The 10,829-nt window shown below is 35.6% G+C and overlaps 1 protein-coding gene across 1 annotated transcript in view; it reads left to right on the top strand.

The window, feature by feature from the left end:
* LOC110449456 (piezo-type mechanosensitive ion channel component 1-like) overlaps positions 1 to 10,829 on the top strand; it is a 122,477-nt gene that overhangs the window by 42,151 nt on the left and 69,497 nt on the right. The window contains 2 exon segments of the mRNA XM_021496332.1: positions 3,174 to 3,221; positions 6,633 to 6,692. Of these exon segments, the coding sequence (XP_021352007.1) occupies positions 3,174 to 3,221; positions 6,633 to 6,692 (108 nt within the window).

Below are 10,829 nucleotides of genomic sequence, written 5' to 3'. Positions count from 1 at the left end.
ATCCCCAGGGGCTAGGGCGGGGCCCCAAAGGGAACATTTACCAATATTTTCAAATTCTTATCCATTGATGACATGACAAGTATTGTATTTCACTTAGTTTACATGCTGATTTCCACATCACATCTAAACAATAAAATAAAGCTACCAGTACCTATGATATAACTCAGGTGACCGCTAAGGCCCTTGGGCCTCTTGTCTACCTAAATGTTCAAGGTGTTTGATGTAATGAATTTATAAAATTAATGAAATTATTAATCCCGCTGGAAAATAAGCAGCCAATACTATATGGTAGTAACTGGTCTTAGTTGACCTGTATGTAATGTAGTTGTGTTGATGTTGATTAGTGAGAACTGTTTGAGTCTCGTGTCTGGGTTATTGTTTTGATTGGCTGTCATGGTTGTATGTTAACTGATATGTTTTCCTTTGTATATTTCCCTGTATATTGCATGTGTCACTGGTTAACAAAGCCTGGGGTATAATCAGAAATCACAGAGGACTATGTACAGACAGTAGAAGTGACGTTAAGTCGGGATAAACATGAAATCACTCTGTGACAACTTTTTTTGCAGGGGTCAATATTTTGCAGATTTTTTTTCCAACAGTGATCATATTGTTAAAGATATTATTTTTTTGCATGAGCTGGAATGACCAAAAGGAGCGCACAGCAAATAGAGTAAGGATTCAGAGATGTAGTAAAATACAAATGTTTCTGGTGTAAATCTTTGTGACTGAAACAGAAACAAAAGTGTTTACCTACGAGTGTAACCAGTTATGGTTATACAGTGTAATAGGGAGAAATGATAACCGCTTCTCGTCTCACAGTACAGTTATAGTTATACAGTATAATAGGGAGAAATGATGACAGCTTTCTTCTTGTCTCACCGTACAGTTATAGTTATACAGTGTAATAGGGAGAAACGATAACAGTTTTCATCTTGTCTCACCGTACAGTTATAGTTATACAGTGTAATAGGGAGAAACGATAACAGCTTTCATCTTGTCTCACTGTACAGTTATAGTTATACAGTATAATAGGGAGAAATGATAACAGTTTTCCTCTTGTCTCACCGTACAGTTATAGTTATACAGTGTAATAGGGAGAAATGATAACAGTTTTCATCTTGTCTCACCGTACAGTTATAGTTATACAGTATAATAGGGAGAAATGATAACAGCTTTCCTCTTGTCTCACCGTACAGTTATAGTTATACAGTATAATAGGGAGAAATGATAACAGCTTTCCTCTTGTCTCACCGTACAGTTATAGTTATACAGTATAATAGGGAGAAATGATAACAGCTTTCCTCTTGTCTCACCGTACAGTTATAGTTATACAGTATAATAGGGAGAAATGATAACAGCTTTCCTCTTGTCTCACCGTACAGTTATAGTTATACAGTATAATAGGGAGAAATGATAACAGCTTTCCTCTTGTCTCACCGTACAGTTATAGTTATACAGTATAATAGGGAGAAATGATAACAGCTTTCCTCTTGTCTCACCGTACAGTTATAGTTATACAGTATAATAGGGAGAAATGATAACAGCTTTCCTCTTGTCTCACCGTACAGTTATAGTTATACAGTATAATAGGGAGAAATGATAACAGCTTTCCTCTTGTCTCACCGTACAGTTATAGTTATACAGTATAATAGGGAGAAATGATAACAGCTTTCCTCTTGTCTCACCGTACAGTTATAGTTATACAGTATAATAGGGAGAAATGATAACAGCTTTCCTCTTGTCTCACCGTACAGTTATAGTTATACAGTATAATAGGGAGAAATGATAACAGCTTTCCTCTTGTCTCACCGTACAGTTATAGTTATACAGTATAATAGGGAGAAATGATAACAGCTTTCCTCTTGTCTCACCGTACAGTTATAGTTATACAGTATAATAGGGAGAAATGATAACAGCTTTCCTCTTGTCTCACCGTACAGTTATAGTTATACAGTATAATAGGGAGAAATGATAACAGCTTTCCTCTTGTCTCACCGTACAGTTATAGTTATACAGTATAATAGGGAGAAATGATAACAGCTTTCCTCTTGTCTCACCGTACAGTTATAGTTATACAGTATAATAGGGAGAAATGATAACAGCTTTCCTCTTGTCTCACCGTACAGTTATAGTTATACAGTATAATAGGGAGAAATGATAACAGCTTTCCTCTTGTCTCACCGTACAGTTATAGTTATACAGTATAATAGGGAGAAATGATAACAGCTTTCCTCTTGTCTCACCGTACAGTTATAGTTATACAGTATAATAGGGAGAAATGATAACAGCTTTCCTCTTGTCTCACCGTACAGTTATAGTTATACAGTATAATAGGGAGAAATGATAACAGCTTTCCTCTTGTCTCACCGTACAGTTATAGTTATACAGTATAATAGGGAGAAATGATAACAGCTTTCCTCTTGTCTCACCGTACAGTTATAGTTATACAGTATAATAGGGAGAAATGATAACAGCTTTCCTCTTGTCTCACCGTACAGTTATAGTTATACAGTATAATAGGGAGAAATGATAACAGCTTTCCTCTTGTCTCACCGTACAGTTATAGTTATACAGTATAATAGGGAGAAATGATAACAGCTTTCCTCTTGTCTCACCGTACAGTTATAGTTATACAGTATAATAGGGAGAAATGATAACAGCTTTCCTCTTGTCTCACCGTACAGTTATAGTTATACAGTATAATAGGGAGAAATGATAACAGCTTTCCTCTTGTCTCACCGTACAGTTATAGTTATACAGTATAATAGGGAGAAATGATAACAGCTTTCCTCTTGTCTCACCGTACAGTTATAGTTATACAGTATAATAGGGAGAAATGATAACAGCTTTCCTCTTGTCTCACCGTACAGTTATAGTTATACAGTATAATAGGGAGAAATGATAACCGCTTCTTGTCTCACCGTACAGTTGTAGTTATACAGTATTATAGGGAGAAATGATAACCGCTTCTTGTCTCACCGTACAGTTGTAGTTATACAGTATTATAGGGAGAAATGATTACAGCTTTCCTCTTGTCTCTCCGTACAGTTATAGTTATGCAGTATAATAGGGAGAAATGATAACAGCTTTCCTCTTGTCTCACCGTACAGTTATAGTTATACAGTGTAATAGGGAGAAATGATAACAGCTTTCCTCTTGTCTCACCGTAGCTGGTTGGATCCAGTTGAGTGCCCTGACCGGCGGTCTAGCGACAGATGGTAACGACATTCCCTACTATATACACTTGTAAACAGTGACTATCTAACGGACCATTCCCAAATACACATATCAAATCATTTTTGTTTTGTTGTGAGCAAAATAGATTACACATTGTCAAAAAAGTGTTTTTTTCCTCGAAGCATATAATCTGGTATTCAATTTGCTCCCCTTAAAAAAAAATGAAAAACAATTTTACTGATTCAATCGGTCCTTTGACATAATCTCTTCCTTAAGCTTGTGCTATTCATATGAGTTGGGCTCTGATGAACTTTTCTGCCAATGGATTAAAAATAAATTTCAAGTTAACATCATGAATATTTTGTGTATTTGGGTTATAATCCTGTTTTAATTTCAGTTTTGGAATTTATTATCTAATAGATTAACATGATAAAGATAAACATGTTTATTTGATCTCGTTAAGTCACTGTTTGTAAGATCGGGGAAGGGTGCTGGAGGAGTGTGTTAGGGGTGACAGCTTTGGTTATGGACAGAGTGTGTGTGAGTTGGTGGCTAGGGATAGGTAATGGTGTTTTGATTGAAAAGTATGTTTTCTTTCAGCAATTTCAAAATTCATAGAAGAGAAACTGACTAAATGTCATGGTTTGGGCTAATCTGTACAATTGATCTGATTTATTTTGAGTAAAAAAAAAAACAGTATGAAGGGAACTCTTATGACATCATAAGTAATAAATGAGGACTTAAAAGTGGAAGTCTCCCTTAAAATATTGCAATTTCAAAACTGAAACATTCTATTTTCATGTCGACTTTCTGAAGGCTGATTTGTTTGGGGTAATTGAAATTTTTGAGATAAACAAATTAAGATAATCAAGTGTTGAGTGACATTTTCCCTAAGAAAGAATAAATGTATAGAGGTGGGAATATTCCATCATACAGCCCATCAACAAATCTCACAATGTCTGAGAGAAACTTGTCTTTTTTGACAATTAAGTTGTGTAAGAATGGTGAAATCCCTAATTTTGTTAAGTTGGTGATTTCTAGATAATTTTGTTATTCATTCTATAATGTGGTTATTTACTTATCTTTTATTGTTTAATCTAATATCTACCTCCATACAGTATATCTAAATAATCAATAGATAAAATACATTATGGGTACACTTTTGTTTAGTCTGTTTGCTCCTTGTAATACACTTCCATTATACCATGACATTTCTATACAAAAGTACAGAGAAAAACACATGTAATTTAACTTACCTGTAAATATTTATGAAATTACCAACTGGTTGGGTACTTTCCCTTTCATATAGCACCAGTAATGATAAACAGTAAGAGTTTGCAACTGATCTGTACAAAACCTGCAATAGTTATCTCCCTTTGCCAATTTACTAGAGTTATCTCCCTTTACAGCTCAATGTGTTTGTTTTTTCCCTTTTTTTTCCGTATCTTGCTTTAAACTGTTGCGAGTACATTTACTTTCCAATATGTACAGTGGAGCACATTGTCTGCTTGAACACATGCCTACAGCCCAGTACCAAATAGATGTTTTGATTACCAGGTATTATACAAGACCAACAAAGGTTCACCGATACAGACTTTCATAAATGTAATCTATATTATGCATCTATAGTTATTATAAAGTGTATATGTCTAAATACATTTGTCCAAAATAATCTATTTATCATAATTTACCAACTTACCTGAAATGAAAAAGAATTTCTTGAAAGTTCCGAAATAATTCTAGCTTTCCAAAATTGCTAATAGCTCAGGGTTCTACAGTTCAATATTTATGTAACAAAGCTCATTTGAAAATATAATCAAAATAGATGATGGCTTCATTGTGAAATATATATATATCATGCATATTGTATAAACAATGTGTTTCTAAACCTTTTTAATGAAAGCATCTTTGAAAAATTCTGAAATATATATGATATCGTCTCATTAAATATAAGCATATTTGATATATGTAGCACTGTATGTCGTTAACTGAGATGATTTAGTTCGTATCAGGAGTTGTCAGAAACCTCAACACAAGTGTGTCACCAGCCTATAGCATCATTACAGTATCAGATTTATAAAATCTCATATCCGGATAACTTGAAAATAATGGGATTTAGTTGGTGATTTCATTGAAATACTGTTCTACCTAAATGTAAGAAAAACTAGTTCTATACATACAAAAGGCCTAGCCTACATTTCTATATACATATGTCAGGCCTGGCCTACACTTTGATATACTTGCATGTGATTAACACAGCACAGCCATGACATTTCTTTATGTTGTGGTGTCTTTTCATCATATTTTGACAAATTTTCAGAAGTCTGATTTTCGGAAAACTCATTGCAAAATTATATTTCTTTTGTAAAATTCAAAAGGTTGAAGTTTAACCATTTCAAAATTTAATATTATTACAAGAAAGAAAATAAAGATTACTTTTATTTTTCACATATAAAATTGTGATCTAATTCAAACCAAGCTTCTTCATTCCAGAATGCTTGACAACAATGGGAGATAACAACATACCTGGTAATTTAAAATTTTATGAAATATGTTAAAAAATTCCTGTGATCTAAATATCACTTATTTCAGTAAATTTAAGGGAAACACAGTTTGGTAATAGGTTGACACCAGGCATAAGTAAAATATCATTTCATATAAAAGATCAGGAAATGGCTTTCTATAGGGAACTGTCATGGAGGTGTTTTATTTAATTAATTGTTAATGTTGATGTTTTTAGGTCACCTGAGCTTTAGCTCAAGTGACCTATTGCTATCCGTTTTCGTCCGTCGTCGTCCGTCGTCCGTCGTCCGTCGTCCGTTAACATTTTACATTTCAAACTTAAAGTCAAGTTCTGCTAGGCTGATTGAACTGAAACTTTGTAGGAATGATCAGCTCATGGTCCTGACAAAGTTAAGTTAACATTATACTATTTTTTACTCAAATTGGTACATATTTCAACAAAAAAAAAAAATACTGTAGACTCAGGTGACCGTTAAGGCCCATGGGCCTCTTGTTTTACGTTTTACTTACATCTACCAGTTTGTGCACTGTCTTTTTGCTGTGTTATAATCACTTACAGTTCTTCTAGTTAATGAATAACGCTATTGTACTAATAATAGGGAAGGTTTTGTTGGAAAACTGTAATGAGAATTAAACTAGCACTGCACAAATAATTTACTGTAACATTATGAAATAAAAAAATATATACCACATTATTTTGCATACATTTTGATAAGGTTTAAATGTCTTAAGTTGAAAAAAATCGAAAAACCTCTGTTGGTTTATTTATGAAATTTATGATTTATAAAGATATTATTTCCTCATCTTAATGTAATTTATCAGATTAAATTTCCTCATTTTGATATTTTAATGTCTCTTGCGTTCGCAGCTTCCCTTGAATGCATTGACCACCTTTTTACCATGTGCTTTTTGTTTGCATGACAATTCAGGTTTTCCACTGCGGTTGGATTCAGTTGATGGGTATGACAGTAACTCAATGAAGGAATTAGGTACGATCCAACACCAGACAATATGTCTCCAGTAATCCTCTTCAAATTACAATATTATGTTAAAATAAAATCTCCAACTTCTCTTTGTATGTCACCAGTGATCTGTAATAACACACCAAGAGGAGAAGTTGGGCATTTATTTTTAACCCTTTCACCCCTATGTAACTTTAATAGACTCTACCATGCATTGATATGGATGAGTCCATTTCGGTCTACAGTGGTGAAATGGTTTTAAGCTTTTATTGTATGGTTATTGAGTCTTTATCTATTATATCTGTCGGTAGGTGGCTAGTGAGTGTCCCTGTCTGTAGTTTGGTAGAAGTCAGAACAGCTGGCACCATTATAATGTATTGAGAAATATCTATAGAAAAGACATTTTTGATCAATTTTCGTGTAGTTTGGCTAGATTCTCTTTCTGCTTATATAAGAAATTCAGCAAATTTTAAATGAAATAGATGGAATTGTATGTCAGACCTATACTACAATTAAGTTGATCCAAACTTGGCTCAAAATTGATGGTCAGGTTCTTGTTTTAATTTTAGTCATTAATGGAAGAAAATTTCTTCAGCAATCAGAAGGGAAAAATAATTTCATGAATAGAAAGGACAATTAGTTACTGTCATTTCTTCACTGTAAAAGGATTATCCACTGACTCGTAATACGCTATCAGCTTTAGTGAACATGTAACACCCTACCAATATAAACGGACCCATTTCTCATCTAAACACTTGTTCAGCTGTTATTCTTTACGAGCAGCAATGAAGATGACTGCTTTACATAAAAATATATTTATAATATTTCTGTAGCAGTATCTTTTATTTTTAATAACTTGGTTGTTGGTTTTAATTATATTTCCTTGTTTATAATTATAACTTACATTTACCTTCTGAATTTAATTAAAATCTGTTGTTGTCTGTAGACAAAATAAGTGAAACACCTGTCTGTCTGTGCAGCACTTCTCCTGACCACGCTTTCTGTCATGTTATCCATATGCCTGCTTATATCTCCTGATGCTTTCCAATGTTGTCATTACACCTTTGATAAGACACCCTTGCATGAGAACTGTTCACTCAGACCAAAGACCTACAAATGGTTTCTCATAGAGCTCAGCTCTCTTTTCAAACATAAGGTATAATACAGTGTTATCTCCCCTCTGTAAGTTTAGATTAGCAGAACAGGTAATCATTCATAACCTCAATGAATATAGAAGCCTGACAGAACTTCCCTCTGTAGCTACAGGTGATGCCTCACAACAGTTATCTCCCCTCTTTACCTGTAGATATGGTGAATAGGTGATGAGTCAAAAGAGTTATCTCCCCTCTTTACCTGTAGATATGGTGAATAGGTGATGCGTCACAACAGAGTTATCTCCCCTCTTTACCTGTAGATATTGTGAATAGGTGATACGTCATAACAGAGTTACCTCCCCTCTTTACCTGTAGATATGGTGAATAGGTGATAAGTCACAACAGAGTTACCTCCCCGCTTTACCTATAGATATGGTGAATAGGTGATACGTCACAACAGAGTTTACCTATAGATATGGTGAATAGGTGATACGTCACAACAGAGTTACCTCCCCGCTTTACCTATAGATATGGTGAATAGGTGATAAGTCACAGCAGAGTTACCTCCCCACTTTACCTATAGATATGGGGAATAGGTGATAGGTCACAACAGAGTTACCTCCCCACTTTACCTATATGTACGGTGAATAGGTGATGAGTCAAAAGAGTTATCTCCCCTCTTTACCTGTAGATATTGTGAATAGGTGATAAGTCATAACAGAGTTACCTCCCCTCTTTACCTGTATGTACGGTGAATAGGTGATGAGTCATAACAGAGTTATCTCTCCACTTTACCTGTAGATATGGTGAATAGGTGATAAGTCACAGCAGAGTTACCTCCCCACTTTACCTATAGATATGGTGAACAGGTGATAAGTCACAACAGAGTTACCTCCCCGCTTTACCTATATGTACGGTGAATAGGTGATGAGTCAAAAGAGTTATCTCCCATCTTTACCTGTAGATATGGTGAATAGGTGATGAGTCATAACAGAGTTCCCTCCCCACTTTACTTGTATATATGGTGAATAGGTGATAAGTCACAACAGAGTTACCTCTCCACTTTACCTATAGATATGGGGAATAGGTGATAAGTCACAACAGAGTTACCTCCCCGCTTTACCTATATGTACGGTGAATAGGTGATGAGTCAAAAGAGTTATCTCCCCTCTTTACCTGTAGATATGGTGAATAGGTGATGAGTCAAAAGAGTTATCTCCCATCTTTACCTGTAGATATGGTGAATAGGTGATGAGTCAAAAGAGTTATCTCCCCTCTTTACCTGTAGATATGGTGAATAGGTGATGAGTCAAAAGAGTTATCTCCCATCTTTACCTGTAGATATGGTGAATAGGTGATACGTCACAAAAGAGTTACCTCCCCACTTTACCTATAGATATGGGGAATAGGTGATAAGTCACAACAGAGTTACCTCCCCGCTTTACCTATATGTACGGTGAATAGGTGATGAGTCAAAAGAGTTATCTCCCATCTTTACCTGTAGATATGGTGAATAGGTGATACGTCACAAAAGAGTTACCTCCCCACTTTACCTATAGATATGGTTAATAGGTGATACGTCACAACAGAGTTACCTCCCCTCTTTACCTATAGATATGGTGAATAGGTGATACGTCATAACAGAGTTACCTCCCCTCTTTACCTGTATGTACGGTGAATAGGTGATGAGTCATAACAGAGTTATCTCTCCACTTTACCTGTAGATATGGTGAATAGGTGATGCGTCACAACAGAGTTATCTCCCCACTTTACCTGTAGATATGGTGAATAGGTGATACGTCACAACAGAGTTACCTCCCCGCTTTACCTATAGATATGGTGAATAGGTGATACGTCACAACAGAGTTTACCTATAGATATGGTGAATAGGTGATATGTCACAATAGAGTTACCTCCCCACTTTACCTATAGATATGGTTAATAGGTGATACGTCACAACAGAGTTACCTCCCCTATTTACCTGTATGTACGGTGAATAGGTGATGAGTCATAACAGAGTTACCTCCCCACTTTACCTATAGATATGGTTAATAGGTGATACGTCACAACAGAGTTACCTCTCCTCTTTACCTATAGATATGGTGAATAGGTGATACGTCACAACAGAGTTTACCTATAGATATGGTGAATAGGTGATACGTCACAACAGAGTTTACCTATAGATATGGTGAATAGGTGATACGTCACAACAGAGTTTACCTATAGATATGGTGAATAGGTGATACGTCACAACAGAGTTCCCTCCCCACTTTACCTATAGATATGGTGAACAGGTGATAAGTCACAACAGAGTTACCCCCCCACTTTACCTATAGATATGGTGAATAGGCGATAAGTCACAACAGAGTTACCTCCCCACTTTACCTGTAGATATGGTGAATAGGTGATATGTCACAATAGAGTTACCTCCCCACTTTACCTATAGATATGGTTAATAGGTGATACGTCACAACAGAGTTACCTGTCCACTTTACCTATAGATATGGTGAATAGGTGATACGTCACAGCAGAGTTACCTCTCCACTTTACCTATAGATATGGGGAATAGGTGATACGTCACAACAGAGTTACCTCCCCACTTTACCTATAGATATGGTGATCAGGTGATAAGTCACAACAGAACTACCTCCCCTCTTTACCTGTATGTATGGTGAATAGGTGATAATTCACAACAGTACTACCTCCCCTCTTTTCCTGTATGTATGGTGAATAGGTGATGAGTCATAACAGAGTTATCACCCCGCTTTACCTGTAGATATGGTGAATAGGTGATAAGTCACAACAGAGTTATCTCCCCACTTTACCTATAGATATGGTGAATAGGTGATAAGTCACAACAGAGTTACCTCCCCACTTTACCTATAGATATGGTGAATAGGTGATACGTCACAACAGAGTTACCTCCCCACTTTACCTATAGATATGGTGAATAGGTGATACGTCACAACAGAGTTACCTCCCCATTTTACCTATAGATATGGTGAATAGGTGATACGTCACAACAGAGTTACCTCCCCACTTTACCTATAGATATGGTGAATAGGTGATA

This window comes from Mizuhopecten yessoensis, unplaced genomic scaffold (genome assembly GCF_002113885.1).
Source record: "Mizuhopecten yessoensis strain PY_sf001 unplaced genomic scaffold, ASM211388v2 scaffold4615, whole genome shotgun sequence".
Lineage (NCBI taxonomy): Eukaryota > Metazoa > Mollusca > Bivalvia > Pectinida > Pectinidae > Mizuhopecten > Mizuhopecten yessoensis.
The sequence above is the reverse complement of the archived record's forward strand: the minus strand, read 5'-3'. Positions and strand labels throughout refer to the sequence as shown.